Source organism: Ranitomeya imitator, chromosome 5 (assembly GCF_032444005.1).
Source record: "Ranitomeya imitator isolate aRanImi1 chromosome 5, aRanImi1.pri, whole genome shotgun sequence".
In the NCBI taxonomy this organism is placed as follows: domain Eukaryota; kingdom Metazoa; phylum Chordata; class Amphibia; order Anura; family Dendrobatidae; genus Ranitomeya; species Ranitomeya imitator.
This window is the reverse complement of record NC_091286.1, coordinates 258,755,378-258,771,493: the sequence shown is the minus strand read 5'-3', so window position 1 is coordinate 258,771,493 and position 16,116 is coordinate 258,755,378. Positions and strand designations below refer to the sequence as shown.

At 42.3% G+C, this 16,116-nt stretch overlaps 1 protein-coding gene across 2 annotated transcripts in view; it reads left to right on the top strand.

The window, feature by feature from the left end:
* Positions 1-13,548, top strand: part of TPD52L1 (TPD52 like 1) — a 142,089-nt gene extending 128,541 nt beyond the window's left edge. For both annotated transcript variants that reach the window (XM_069726096.1, XM_069726095.1), the window contains 2 exons: positions 5,845-5,905; positions 13,122-13,548. In XM_069726096.1, coding sequence (XP_069582197.1) covers positions 5,845-5,905; positions 13,122-13,250 — 190 coding nt within the window. In that variant the 3' untranslated portion in view covers positions 13,251-13,548. The remainder of the gene's footprint in view (positions 1-5,844; positions 5,906-13,121) is intronic.
* The last annotated feature ends 2,568 nt before the right edge of the window (positions 13,549-16,116 follow it).

Below are 16,116 nucleotides of genomic sequence, written 5' to 3'. Positions count from 1 at the left end.
AGCAAGAGGGTAAGACCCAGAAAGAAATTTCTCAACAAATAGGCTGTTCCCAGAGTGCTGTATCAAGGCACCTCAATGGTAAGTCTGTTGGAAGGAAACAACGTGGCAGAAAACGCTGTACAACGAGAAGAGGAGACCGGACCCTGAGGAAGATTGTGGAGAAGGACCGATTCCAGACCTTGGGGAACCTGAGGAAGCAGTGGACTGAGTCTGGTGTGGAAACATCCAGAGCCACCGTGCACAGGCGTGTGCAGGAAATGGGCTACAGGTGCCGCATTCCCCAGGTAAAGCCACTTTTGAACCATAAACAGCGGCAGAGGCGCCTGACCTGGGCTACAGAGAAGCAGCACTGGACTGTTGCTAAGTGGTCCCAAGTACTTTTTTCTGATGAAAGCAAATTTTGCATGTCATTCGGAAATCAAGGTGCCAGAGTCTGGAGGAAGACTGGGGAGAAGGAAATGCCAAAATGCCTGAAGTCCAGTGTCAAGTACCCACAGTCAGTGATGGTGTGGGGTGCCATGTCAGCTGCTGGTGTTGGTCCACTGTGTTTCATCAAGGGCAGGGTCAATGCAGCTAGCTATCAGGAGATTTTGGAGCACTTCATGCTTCCATCGGCTGAAATGCTTTATGGAGATGAAGATTTCATTTTTCAGCACTGGTAAATGGTTTACTGACCATGGTATTACTGTGCTCAATTGGCCTGCCAACTCTCCTGACCTGAACCCCATAGAGAATCTGTGGGATATTGTGAAGAGAAAGTTGAGAGACGCAAGACCCAACACTCTGGATGAGCTTAAGGCCGCTATTGAAGCATCCTGGGCCTCCATAACATCTCAGCAGTGTCACAGGCTGATTGCCTCCATGCCACGCCGCATTGAAGCAGTCATTTCTGCCAAAGGATTCCCGACCAAGTATTGAGTGCATAACTGAACATTATTATTTGTTGGTTTTTTTGTTTGTTATTAAAAAACACTTTTATTTGATTGGATGGGTGAAATATGCTAATTTATTGAGACAGGTTTTTTGGGTTATCAGGAGTTGTATGCCAAAATCATCAGTATTAAAACAATAAAAGACCTGACAAATTTCAGTTGGTGGATAATGAATCTATAATATATGAAAGTTTAATTGTAATCATTACATTATGGTAAATAATGAAATTTAACACTATATGCTAATTTTTTGAGAAGGACCTGTATATATATCATATATTTATATATATTTTTTTTTTATGATTTTTAGTTTCTTCACGGATTTTTGTGTGTATATATTATATATTTTTTTCCTTGGTTTGATCATTCTATGATAGAATAGATTTTTGTAGCATATAGACACTTTATTTATTTATTACATCCAGTCTTCCTCTTTTTAATACTCTGACAGTTAAATTGTTTCATATCAATATTTTCTATAAAATTGCTCTTTTTGCTATATATTAAAAATTTGGATACTGCATTCTGTACATATAACATTGGTAGGGATCTATATTGCTCGGGGTATCGCTGCTATTATACTGTATATTATATTATTATATTATTGTCCTGTGGTGCGTACTGGTATTTGATTTTTTATTTTGTTGTAATGTTGCTATTTTGAATTGTAAAATAAAAATTAATTTTAATGATTAAGATCCTGGTGTGGTGTTAATCTCTGGTGGGTCTATGGTCACGGCGTAGGATTGTTGTTTTACTCCTTGTGGTGGTGGTAAACACAGATCTTTTCACAGAGTACCTGGAATCACTACTTTAAATAATTTATGGTATATGTGGCATAGACATAGATTTTGTGATATTCCGTGGTAACCTCTGTGTTATATAATCCATTTATTATGTAGCTCAGGAGCAAAAGGGTATCTTGCCTTCAAGGCTTTTTGACCTGAAAAACGTCTGTCCGGACGTTCCCGGTGACGCTGGACCAAGTCCTCAAACTCAGGGTGAGAAGAGAATACCCTATGAGACTGCTTGGCCCTCTTGAATGATACCTTGTGATCCGAGGTCAAGGCGAGTTCATCTTCTACTCCCAGGGTCTGGTTGACTGCCTCAATTAAGCTGTCCACTGACTCCTGGAAACCAGGTGTCTCCAAATTAAGGGACCCCTCAGAATCGTAGTCCGAACCGAGTTCACCGCTCTCTGCTGGGGAAGGTGAATGAGAGGCAAAACTCCAAGATGCAGATGCATCTGATGGACTGGGAGACGCTGTGAGGGTTCGCTTCCCCCACGTCTGCCTAGTGCGAGCGCAGCCCCTGCAGGCCAAAGGCTCTTGAGAGTCGGAGGATCTCTCTAAGGCAGGTGAACCGCTGTCCCTGACTCCAGCCGGGGTCTGAAGGGACTCGATTGCCTTAGTTAGGGATACCATGGATTGCGACAAGATTAAAAAAACTGACCGTCACATCCAAACATAGATCAAGTGTGCTGAACCTAGAGTGACCAACTCGTACACAGTCAAATAAATAAGGCAGCACACTGTAGCGCTAAAACATGCAAACATGAAAGTTGAACTGCATTACTGCACTAGAAATATGAAAAAATGAGAGCGTTTAGCACATTAATTGGCCAATTCATGTGTACCAGGTAGCCACATTAGGGCATCTCTCGTATACCAGGTCCTACACTTTCCTTTCCTCGCTGAGAATAAACGTCCTCATCTGAATGGGTACCTGTGAAACCTCTTCTTAGACTAAATTTCTCTCTCTCTCTGTGGAGGGGTAATGGACCTGCTGGGATTAAAACACCTGTGGCTAGGAGGCGGAGTGCTCGGTCAGAAGGCTAGTGAATACAAATTTTAAAAAACTGACCGTCACATCCAAACATAGATCAAGTGTGAACAAGTGCTGAACCTAGAGTCACCAACTCATACACAGTCAAATAAATAAGGCAGCACACTGTAGCGCTAAAACATGCAAACATGAAAGTTGAACTGCATTACTGCACTAGAAATATGAAAAAATGAGAGCGTTTAGCACATAAATTGGCCAATTCATGTGTACCTGGTAGCCACATTAGGGCATCTCTCGTATACTAGGTCCTACACTTTCCTTTCCTCACTGAGAATAAACGTCCTCATCTGAATGGGTACCTGTGAAACCTCTTCTTAGACTAAATTTCTCTCTCTGTGGAGGGGTAATGGACCTGCTGCGATTAAAACACCTATGTCTAGGAGGCGAAGTGCTCGGTCAGAGGGCTAGTGAATACAAATTTCAAAAAACTGACCGTCACATCCAAACATAGATCAAGAGTGAACAGGTGCTGAACCTAGATTGCGGCAAGGACGTGACCCATTCCGGTGGAAACACCCCAGTTTCTGCCTGAGTCTCAGGGGAAATGGCAGGGAAATCGCGGGGGGGGGGGGAGGGGGCTTCTGAGCGCATTCAGAGTTGCAGGCCTCGCAGAGACGATAACTCTGGGCATGTGGAAAAGTGGATCGACAGGTTACACATACGGTATATAAGACCGTGTGAGATTTGGTCCTTCTAGACATGGTGCTCTGCAGATGCTATAATCAGGGGCTCTAGACTGAAGAAATGCAGATATTGCTGCTTTCAGGCTGGGGAGAGTAGCACTTACCCCAGTCCTGTGTCCCCGTACGTACTGTGGAACTGGTCACAGAGCAATGAGTGTGTGCTGTCTTTCTTTTTAAAAAAGAGCGCCGTCATCAGTGGGCGGAGCTGCCGGGATTTCAGCTTCCCTGCGGCCTAGAGCAGGCTAAAGCCGGGGCCTGGATTTCTCCTCGTTGAGGAAAAAGGGGGAGGACCCGGAAAATGACGGTGCGGCACTGGTAAGACCGCGGCACCGCCCGCACCAGACAGGCCGCGGCGCCGCTTGATGCCAGGGAGGTCGCGGCGCCAACAGTAGGTGAAAGACTGCGGCACTGCTGGTCGTAACCGCCGCAAGCCGCAGAGAGAATGCGGCGGCAGAGCTGTCCTGTCCTTCAGACGCCAGGTAAGATGCGCTGCCACAGGAGCCCCCCCTTCAGCCCCCCCTCTGGATGCTAAGATTAGAGGGGGTTGTAAAAAAATACGGTACAAGCACCCTTACTCTATCTTCCCTTCATAGGATGAGGAGAGGGACCGTCCGCCACCCTTCTATCACTGCTGTCTGAGCATTGGTGATGCAGTGGGGGCCGCACGGACAATCCACGTGCACCTGTACAGCCTATGGTTCTGTTACCTTAGGGTGTTCAGGGCTAAGTCCGGCAAGTAATCCCACGTTGCGGGAGAGGATACGTGGAGGAATACTCCCACGTGCTCACCCGTTGATGGTTTGGGAGATCGGATCCCTTCAAAAGGGTCCGTTGCCCCTGTCTCACTTCCAAGATGTAGAGGAAAAAAGGGTCCAAAAGGTCTGGGACCCAGACATGTGCCTCCTTCAGACACTAAGCATGAACTGGGTTTGCCGGTGGCCAGTGTAAGGGTGTATACAACGGAGGAGGAGCTAAACTTTTTTTCATGTTTACTTAGTGTCAGCCTCCTGGTGGCAGTAGCATACACCCACAATCCTGTGTCCCCTAATGAGGCGAAGGAGAAAACTTAATATCCGAGCAGTCATAAATACTCGAAGACCACCCGAGCGTGCTCGGGAAAACCTCGCTCATCACTAATCGGGAATAAATTCTCTATCCCATAGATAGGGAATAAATTGCAAACTTGGTACAACCCCTTCAAACCTAAGATTGAAAAATACAGCATTAATATTTGAGAATCTTTATGTATTTTCTGGAAATTGAGATGCCAAAAGTAACCACAACTATATTATATCAGCAGTGAATATGTAATGGTGTCTGTAAATAGGAATATAGTGCTCTATTTAGGATGCCAGTGTTGCATACTTATTATGCCCGTCAATTGTGAGGTATTTTGAGTAATTTGTCATAAAATTGAATCCTCAATACATGTCTGCAGTTCGCTGACACAATCTTCTAAGAAAAGATTAACTGCAAAGAAAAGGGATTCATTACATAAACCTTTGCAGACAATTACAATACACCAATGCTTCAGAGATAAAGAAAAATACATGTTAATAACGGCATTCACCTCCGTGGTTTCAGACAACATAATGGTAATCCGTAAGTTTAATTTCCCATTGTAACATGAGAACAAGAGCATGTCTTTATATTTAGCAATGAAAGACAAGCCAAACTGGTGTAACCATGCTGGATACAGTACCCTCTGAACATTCTTGTCTGGGCATCATTGTTGACCATCTGGGATTAAACACACAGATTGCTTTGTATTTTCTTACAGAACATAAATGACATATAGAGCATATCCAACTTCAAATAAAAAATTATTATCAGGGCATATTTCTACTGTAATGTCTTTAAAGTAAATTTTTCTCTTGCTTTTTGCTTCCCCCTCTTAGAGCAGCATGATATAAGGGCAGTGAACCGGATTCCAGTGATGTATCACTTATTGGGTGCTGCAGTTTTGATAAAATCACTGTTATCTGCTCCAGATCTTCCAGTAAAAATTAGATGCTTTATGGTTGATCCGTATGGGATCCAAATTTATTTGCATACGCATAGATTTAAATAGGTGAGTCTCATCTGAAATATGGAAGAAACTAGTGTATTCTGCCATTTTTTTTTTTCACTCGGACTTTAGGGTTATGTGAAAAATCTGTCATTTTAACAGCCAAATTGAAAAGCATTGATCCTGGAGCTCTCCGTGTGATGTTATTTTTTTCGGAACAGATTGAAAATATGGTTGTGTGAACATAGTCTTACAAGCAATTTGTAATTTTACAAATTTATGATGTTGAGAAAACCCCTATAAGAACCAAGATGGGAAAGGTCTTTATATCTCAGTAACTAATTCCTTTTTTCTTAATTTAAATTCACATCTCTAGGAATTCTCCTACATTCAAGTCCTTCGAAGAGCGTGTTGAGAATACAGTGACGACACTGAAGGTAACAGAATGACATGGCTGATTTATGGTTGTACTACAGCAAGGACTTTAAATCTCTGAATTCTAGGTTTACCCTCAACATGGTATAAACCAAGGTAAACATGATTTAGGATATGGTATTAGTATTTCACTGGAGATGAGTTACTAGTATTACCCAATGCTTAAAACTAGATGTCTAAAATACCATATGAAACAGACATCTAAATAATGCTGCTGACAATCACAGGGATGTAATAATAATAATAATCTTTATTTATATAACACCAACATATTCCGCAGCGCTTTACAGTTTAAAGTTTTAAACACAACAGTCATAAGTAACAACGTTAACAATACAATAATTAAATCAAAACCAGACGACCCTGCTCGTGAGAGCTTACAATCTACAATGAGGTGGGGAGATACAAAGTATAGGTGTGTATTTACAATGATGGTCCAGCCATCTTCAGGGGGTGTGGGATAGATGGAGATAGTGAATGGGCTACACACACACAAACATAAAATGACTGATTAGTGAACGTTGTAGGCCGCTCTGAACAAATGTGTTTGAGGGAGCGCCTAAAACTATGCAAATTATGGATGGTCCTAATATCTTGGGGTAGAGCATTCCAGAGGATTGGCGCAGCACGGGAGAAGTCTTGGAGTCGGGAAGTGGGAGGTACGGATTAGTGCAGAGATTGGTCGAAAATAATTTACAGAGCGCAGCCGTCGGTTAGGCTGATAGATACTGTGGAGAGCTTTGTGGGTGAGAACAAGTACTTCGAATTGTATCCTGTAATGAATGGGCAGCCAGTGTAACAAATGGCAGAGCGGACGCGTCCGAGTAACGATTAGCTAGATGGACGACCCTGGCTGCTGCATTGAGGATGGACTGGAGAGGGGAAAGTCGAGTAAGAGGGAGGCCAATTAATAGAGCATTGCAGTAGTCCAGGCGGGAGTGGATCAAGGCGATATTGAGGGTTCTTGTTGTTTCCATGGTGAGAAAAGGGCGGATTCTAGAGATGTTCTTTAGGTGTAAGTGGCACAAGCGGGCAAGAGATTGTATATGGGAGGTGAAGGAGAGATCGGAGTCAAACATAACACCCAGACACCGCGCCTGCTGCTGGGGTGTTATTATGGTGCCACCCACGGAGAGGGAAATGTCAGATTTAGGGAGGTTAGTAGATGGAGTAGATGGCAGGAGCAGAAGCAATTCAGTTTTGGAGAGGTTGAGTTTCAGATAGAGAGCGGACATGATGTTGGAGACTGCAGACAGACAGTCAGTGGTGTTCTGTAGTACAGCGGGGGTAAGGTCAGGGGATGACGTGTATAGTTGTGTGTCCTCAGCATAAAGATGGTACTGAAAGCCAAATGTGCTGATGGTCTGTCCAATTGGGGCCGTATAGAGGGAGAAGAGAAGGGGCCAAGGACTGAGCCCTGAGGTACCCCGACATTGAGAGGAAGAGGAGATGAAGTGGAGCCAGATAACAGAACACTGAAGGAGCGGTCAGAAAGATAGGAGGCTCTCTGTCCTACCACTGATCAATAAGGTTAACATGGTAAACTTGGTAGGGTTTCCTCTTCCCTGGTTGGTGGATTTTACAGATGACTATAGTTGAATTTATGCTTTCCTGTCTGTGTTTATCAAAATAGATAAAAGAAGCAGCAAGGAGAATATTAAACATCACTATTGAGCACTGATGAATCAAGCTCTACCATTAAATAATCTACTAGAGAAGCAGCACATTTTGTCTCTAACCTGTACCTCTAAATTTGATCCTTACTTCTCCTCTTCCCAACTTCATAGACTTTAATAGTCAGCTGTAATTTTATATTTCAGTGTGTTGTCAGTCCATCTTGAGCTAGACAAATTTTAGTTAATGATGAGTTTAGAAGGCTGGGGTAGAGATGGTGATGTTGGGAAGGGAAGAGGTGGGGTGCATGTAGGGTGTAGAGGAAATGGCTTATAAGTGGAGAAACTCCGTTTTCTCTGATTCAAATTCGGTATTGATTTATGCAAAATTTGTTGAAAGGACAGTGACTAATTAACCATTAGATGCTACTGTAAAGGCAATTGTACTACTTATCCCTTACTATGTAGCTCTGCATCCTCTGTAGCTGCACCCCACCATTATAAGCTCATACATAACATTTTGATATGTAGTTCATTACAGAGTTTAAGATACATTTTAATCCATATTTTTTAAAAAAATTGAAAAACTAGAGCAACAACTTCCATACCTTTCTGCAGCCCCCTCAGTCATGAGCCAATTGCTGGGATTCTGGCTGCTGCAACCAAAATGATTAAATTAGGTTCCAAAGCAGGGTCTGGGTGCAACCCCTTTAAGTCTATTAATCAAGTCGTTAAGGTTAATAGTACAACATCAAATATGCAAAAGTGGAATATGGCTGCATGTCAAACTACATTCTGTCACTATGTTACATTACCACCTAGACTTTTCTTTTTAATCCAATGTTGCAGCATTTCAAAGAACACATGGAAATAAATTATGTAAACCCTATTAGCTCAAAGGTACAGACTGTAAAATATTTCAGTTTCTGACAGATGGTGTACGGAAATGTACATGGATTTAGAGGAAATGTAATACAAAAAGTAGTACCAAATGTGAAAGCAGTAGCTATTTCCATGTTGCCTAGGAAACATTCCAGTGCTCTCCAGAATTAGGGTTAAACAATGCCTCTTTGCACAATGAATCGTTAAGTCTCCCATGAAATGTGGTGGAAAGATTCAATACTGTCACCCAACAGCACCAGCTATAGCGTGCACTTTAATGACACAAACAATGTTTGCATTTTTGAACCGCCTTGACTTATCCAAGATTAGTTTTGTTTAGAAGTATGAAAAATTAACATGTCGCTTGGAAAATAAGAGATTGTTGTAACATGTAGGTCTTAACATTGTTATTATTCCAGTAAGTAACATTCGAAAGCCAGGCAAAATCTATATATATAGAAATAGAAGTTGAACAAATAAATTTGATGCAAATAAAATTCAAGTTTCTTTTACAAAATCTGTAAGTCCTGCTGAATGTAGACAGTTTGTGTGACGCTTGTAAACGTCATTTCGCACGGACAAGTCATGAGGCAGGGGAGTCAAGAGGTTCGAGGGCAAATACTTAGGCTATGTGCACACGTTGCAGATTTTTCTGCGGATCCACAGCGGATCTGCAGCTGCGGGTCCGCAGCAGCTTTCCATGCGTTTACAGTACATTGTAAACCTATGGAAAACGCAATCCGCAGTGCCCATGCTGCGGAAAAAAAAGCGCGGAAACGCTGCGGGTTACATTTCGCAGCATGTCAATTCTTTGTGCGGATTCCGCAGCGGTTTACACCTGCTCCATAATAGGAATCCGCAGGTGTAAAACCGCTTGTGGAATCCGCACAAAAACTGCGGTAAATCCACAGGTAAAAGGCAGTGCCTTTTACCTGCAGATTTCTAAAATCCGCTGCTGAAAAATCCGCAGAGCTCCTTTCTACGTGTGCACATACCCTAAACGAGTTTTTCATAAACAAAGGAGCAGAACAAAAGAGTACACTGGTCACAGTCCAAAGTAAAAATTCTGAGAAGGTAGCGTATCGAGACAAACGGGTTAGGCAAATGGTTGGTCAAAGCCAAGGTCAGGCAACAAAAGATCAGAATAACAGAGTGCTAGAGAACAAAGCACATACATCACCAACTGGCAATAATCTAACCATTTTCAGCTAACTATATAGCCAGGCAATTATTCAGAAAGGGAGACACCTGGACGAAACCTAGCAGGCCTGACCGAAATAGGCAGCTGGGCTGTAATTCACAAAACTGACAGCGCAGCACGCCCCTGCATTCTATAGGGCGGCTAAGCCATCACTCACTGCATCCCTAGGACCTCATGAATGGCAGGATCATGACAGAACCGCCTCTCCTAGGTAGCCACAGGACCCCCAGTTTTCCCAGGAAACCTTAAATACAAGGCTCTGGCCAAGTGATCAGCCTTCAGAGATCAAGCTGGGACCTAGCATTTCTACTTGGGTCCGTATCCCCAACAATGGACAAGATTTGGAGGGAATTTTAGACCTTCTGAGAATCCACAAATGTCGCCACCTCATGCTTCAAACCTCCACTGATGGAAACCGGAGGAGGCAGGAGAAAGTGAGATAACACAGAGGAGACAAACTTTTAATAGGGATTGGAGAAAGATATACGGAATGTAAAGAGACGGACAAAATTTTAATCTAAAGGCCACTGGACTGACTACTTCCAGAATCTCATAAGGGCTAATACATTTAGGACCCAACTTCACCAATGGTATATTAAAAGTTTAATATTTTTGGAAGGTAAAATTTTGTCAACTATTTTAAAGACAGGAACTCTCGAACGTTTCCTATTGGCATTTAGTTTTTTGGCAAAGCTGAGCAACCCCAATATTCTTTTAAACCTCCCTCCATACATCCCCAAGTTTTTGTATGGCGATCTCAACTCAACTCCAGGACTCCGAGAACTTGTCCTACAGAGTTCACCAAAATGGAGATGAAAACCATAACTACAAAAAAAGTGAGGTTCCAGTAGACTGATTGACCCAACTGTTAAAGGGGTACTCCAGAAAGATGAAAAATGTATGTACTGTCCCTGCCCTTATACTATAAAGATGAGATGCCCAGTGTTATTATTATTTTTATAACGCTTATAATTCAGTGTGACAGCAGCCGCTCTTCACTGCTCCCTCCCGTCCCATCTGGGATGTTATGTCACAGGGCAGTGTTAAGCTCCCCCCTGTGAGTAACGGCCAGTACAAAAAAAGGGGGCATGACCATGCCCCCTGTTCTCTGCAGAGAAACAGCTATCAGGAGACTGGCTGGTAGGAACAGCATGGAGCTCGACACTGATGTAACACTCCTGTCACACCAGCCTCCTGATGTTTTCTTGTCTGCAGTCCGCGGTGAGGAAGCATGGCCTGCTCTTGGTTTTTAGTAGCAGCCAGCCCTCTGATAATATCTTTTTGTCTGCAGTCTGAGGTGAGGGGGCATGGCCTGTTCTTGTTTTTAAGTAGCAGTCAGCCCTCTGATGTTTTCTTGACTGCAGTCCTAGGTGAGGGGGCGTGGCCTGCACCCAGGCTTCTAGTAGCAGCCAGCCCCCTGATAATGTCTCCTTCACTGCAGGGCTACTAGCAAGGAGCTGGCCACTCCCCCTCACCTCAAACTGCAGACAAAGAGGCATAATCAGGGGGCTGGCTGCTAGTATAAATCTAAGGGCAGGCTACGCCCCCCACCTCTGATTACAGACAAGGAGATATTACCAGGGGCTGGCTGCTACTAAAAGCCAGGAGCAGGCCACGCCCCCTCACCTCAGACTGCAGACAAGGAGACAATGAAGAGCAGCTCCCGTCACATTGAATTCCAAGTGTTGTAAAGATAATAGAACTGCACTGGGAATCTCATCTTTATAGCTGATGAGAGCAGGGATAGTACAACATTTTTCTAATCTCACCAGAGTGCCCCTTTAAAGACCAACTCAGCCATAGGTAAAAATGCAGACCAGTCTGCCCGCTGAGCTGCAACGAAATACATTAAAATTTGTTCCAACAATTGATTTGTACTTTGTCTGACTGCCCCAGTTTACTACAAAAAGCTCTCCAGTATTTGGAGACCAATTGCACTACACGATGAGACACAATGTTAAGCGGAATTCTATGCAATCTCACATGACTAATAACCTGGATAGTGTTTCAACATTAGATAACAACGATAATAGAACAAAATGATCCTGTTTACTGAATCGGTCAACCACCACCCACATAACACTTTTGCCACAAGACAAAGGCAAATCCATGATGGAATCCATGGACTGATGAATCCACGGTCTTTCTGGAATCGGCAATGGAGCCAACTCCTTTGCCAGCTGGTATTGACTGACTATAGAGTGTGCACAATCTTCACAGGTGGAAAAATTTTTTTCTAATATCATTATACATGTATAGCCACGACATAAGCTTAGTAATGGCTTTTCAGGTAGCTGTAACCCCAGGGTGACCACTGAAGATGAAATCATGAAACTCTTGTAACAGGTGTAATCTTAGGTACACAGGTACAAATAATTGGACCCTGGAATAGCGGAAGGGGCCAACGACTGGACTCTGCGTATCACTTCTTCCAACTCAGAAGATACCGTGGAAACCACTATGCAGCGAGGAAGAAAGGAGGACAGATTTTCATTAGTTGATATACAGTAAATTTAAGTTAAAAATTACTTTTGTCAATTTTACGTGACTTGTGGTATTTTCTTTTACAGAAGAGTACCAAAAATGTTGTCAATGTCTGCATATAATATTTTAGATGGCTTTTATTTTAAATTTTTAAGAAAGGTCACTGAAAAACAGCAAATGTGGCATTTTTATGACATTCAATAGGGCAGGATAGATCTTGTTTTTCTAGTTTGGATTTTTAAAGCATAGAACAAAAATTGAAGTCATGGGGGGTTTATTAGGTTTCTAGATGCAATCACAACCTGTTGACTGTGGCATCTTGGCTAAGTCCAACTGTGTCAGTTACAGGCAAATGTCAGCTGTATAAGACATGTATTTTGCCTGTTAGGAAAGATTAAAGTCAAAAAGAGTCTAGCTGTATCAATGTTGATCCATCTGATAAGTAATCGATCTCATTCGTCATGTCTAGTGATGAGAGAGTGTACTCGTTGCTCGGGTGACCTCCGAGTATTTATGACTGCTCGGAGATTTTGTTTTCATCGCGGCAGTTGGATGATTTACAGCTACTAGCCTGCTTGATTACATGTGGGGATTCCCTAGCAACCAGGCAACCCCCACATGTACTCAGCCTGGCTAGTAGCTGTAAATCATTCAGCTGCCGGGATGAAAACTAAATCTCCGAGCAGTCATAAATACTCGGAGGTCACCCGAGCGTGCATGGGAAAACCCAAGCAACGAGTACACTCACTTATCACTAGTCATGACGGATATAAACAAAATCCATGACGATAAAATGTACTAAACATAAAATGACTTTCCAAACTAGCTATTTGCTAGAGATACACTAACCCTAATGGCTCATGTTCCCAAATATATTATGGTTCTGAAATATTTTTAGATACAAGGACAAGATTTAGCCCAGAGATCACGAAAGAGGGAGGAAAGTAGGACTTCCAAAATGTAATTTATGAATTACTGTGGTCCCTTTTTTATTTTTTATAAATAACTTCACTCTCCTGTTTTCTGACTTGATTTTAGGCTAAAGTAGGAAATACAAACCAAACTCAAGGAAGCTTTGAAGAAGTTCTGAGTTCTACTGCTCATGCCAGTGCCCAGAGTTCGCTGGCTGGAAGCCTTCTGCCTGAAGCTGAAGAAGAGTTACAGTGATGGAACCTACTAGTAATATCAGCTCAGTCATAATAACACATCGCCTCATGCAGAGTAACATGTCATGAAACTGTCAGACAGCATTTTGTTGTTTTCTTACAATTAAGGCAATGGTGTACGCTTTGTTTTTGACCAAATTAACATGTCAAAACTTGTAGCTACTAATTTTGAAAAGTGTAAACTAAACTTTTACAGTAATGTGAATAAGTAGTTACCTTCTACAGATGCTTCCTTAATTACATATTTGACACAGTAAATGGTTTCGATCAGAAACCGTTCTAATAAAGAGATTCGATAATGGAAAGCTGAGTAAATATAAAATGAAGTTTTTGAATTATTACAGCAAATATGTAGGGATCAAATTTATACAAGGCCTATAGCATTAATATGTGAAAGTAACTGCCTCATTAGTAATACATTCAACTGATCACGTTTAAAGTACCGGTAGTCATTTTTTTCATACCCCCAGATGTGCAGTTTGCAGCCTAACACAGTTCCAGATTTTTTCTCTCCTGAGTACCTCTCCCAGTAATATAGGCTTCATGTGAGGTCTGTGTGTATTCAAAATGCACAGCTTCTATCTTACTCTACACTGTGGAAGTCTATAACAACCATCTCCCTGATGCCATCTTTAAAGGGACTCTGTCACCTGAATTTGGAGGGAACAATTTTCAGCCATAGAGGCGGTGTTTTCAGGTGTTTGATTCACCCTTTCCTTACTCGCTGGCTGCATGCTGGCCGCAATATTGGATTGAAGTTCATTCTCTGTCCTCCGTAGTACATGCCTGCACAAGGCAATCTTGGCTGAAAATTGTTCCCTCCAAATTCAGGTGACAGAGTCCCTTTAAGGGCTCGTGCACATGACCATAAAAATTGGACAAGTGCTACCCAAAGCTATTCAATGAGGCTGTGCACATATCTGATTTTTTTTTTCCTCGGACAAAGTGGTCAGATAAAAATAAGTGCAGCATACAGTGAAGGAAATAATTATTTGATCCCTTGCTGATTTTGTAAGTTTGCCCATTGACAAAGACTTGAACAGTCTATAATTTTAAGGGTAGGATACTTTTAACATTGAGAGATATCAATATCAAAAACAAAATCCAGAAAATCACATTGTATAAATTATATAAATTTATTTGCATTTTGCAGTGAGAAATAAGTATTTGATCCCCTACCAACAATTAAGAGTTCTGGCTCCTACAGACCAGTTAGACGCTCCTAATCAACTCGTTACCTGCATTAAAGACAGCTGTCTTATACAGTCACCTTTATACGATACGATACACTTTATTGATCCCATGGGAAATTATGGTATCACAGCAGCACAACTTAAATCATAAAAATCATAAAGGAATTACATAGTTGGCATGACAGTTTGTTGACAGAAGAACATTATACATTAGAATAGGACATACACAACAAGTGAACTGAAATGTAGAGAAATAAGTAGACATTCACCTTGGTGGTTTAACCCTAATGTTAATGTTATTGTTGTACATTCCCACGGCAGTTGGCACAAACGATTTCCTATATTTTTCCTTCTTACACCTCAGAAGTATTAGCCGGTTACTGAAGGTGCTCTTCTGTCTCATGAATAGCTCATATAGTGGATGTGCATTATTGTTCATAATTGCCATACACTTTCTCAGAGTTCTTCTCTCCACTGCCTCCCCAAAAGAGTCCAGATTGCAGCCCACAGCAGAACTTGCCTTCTTAATAATCTTATTCAGCTTATTAGCATTAGAGGCCCGCACACTACTACCCCAGCACGTGATTGCAAAAAAGATGGCACTTGCCACCACAGATTGGTAGAACATTTCTAACATTTTGCTACACACATTAAAAGACCTCAGTTTCCTTAGGAAATACAATCTGCTCATCCCCTTCTTGTAGACAAACTCTGAGTGGCATCTCCAGTCCAGTTTGCTATCCAAATGGACCCCCAAATATTTGTAACTCTCCACCTGCTCTACCTCCTGACCAGCAATAGTGATCGGTAAGCATTCCAACTTAATCCTGCTATAGTTGGCCACCAACTCCTTAGTTTTCTTAACATTTAGTTGTAGATAGTTACCATTGCACCAATCCACGAAATTCGACACCACCCTTCTATATTCCTCATCCCCCTGATCTCCCCTAATGCATCCCACAACCACGGAGTCATCCGAAAATTTTTGAAGGTGGCAAAGTTCAGATTTATACTGAAAGTCTGAAGTATACAGTGTGAATAGAAAGGGCGCAAGCACCGTTCCCTGGGGGGCACCTACACTGCTCAGTAATCTGCTTGACACAACTGCTCCCATCTGTACAAACTGTGGCCGATCTGATAGGTAGTCAGTTATCCAATTTCTCATCCCCTCCTCAACCTTCATATCAGTCATCTTTTTGTGTAGTAAAAGTGGCTGCAGGGAGTTAAATGCACTCGAGAAATCGAAGAACATCGCTCGCACCGTGGTTCCGTCAGTCTCCAGAAATGAATGTACCCTATGTAACAGAGAAAGGATAGCATCATCCACCCCCAATCTATGTCGGTAAGCAAACTGAAGGGGATCGATAAAAGCATTGACCCTCGGTCTTAAGTGAGCAAGCACTAATCTTTCCAAGGCCTTCATAGCGTGAGATGTTAAGGCTACAGGACGATAGTCATTTAGGGTTGCAGGAGAAGAAGTCTTGGGTACCGGCACCAGACAGGAAGTTTTCCATAACGAAGGTACCCTCTGTGTTTGTAGACTTCCATTAAATAGGCGCATAAAGACAGTACACAGCTGGTCTGCACAAACTTTAAGGACACGTGAGCTGAGTCCATCTGGTCCTGCAGCTTTACCAATTTTAAGTGACAAACTGCCTCCTCACATCATTTTCG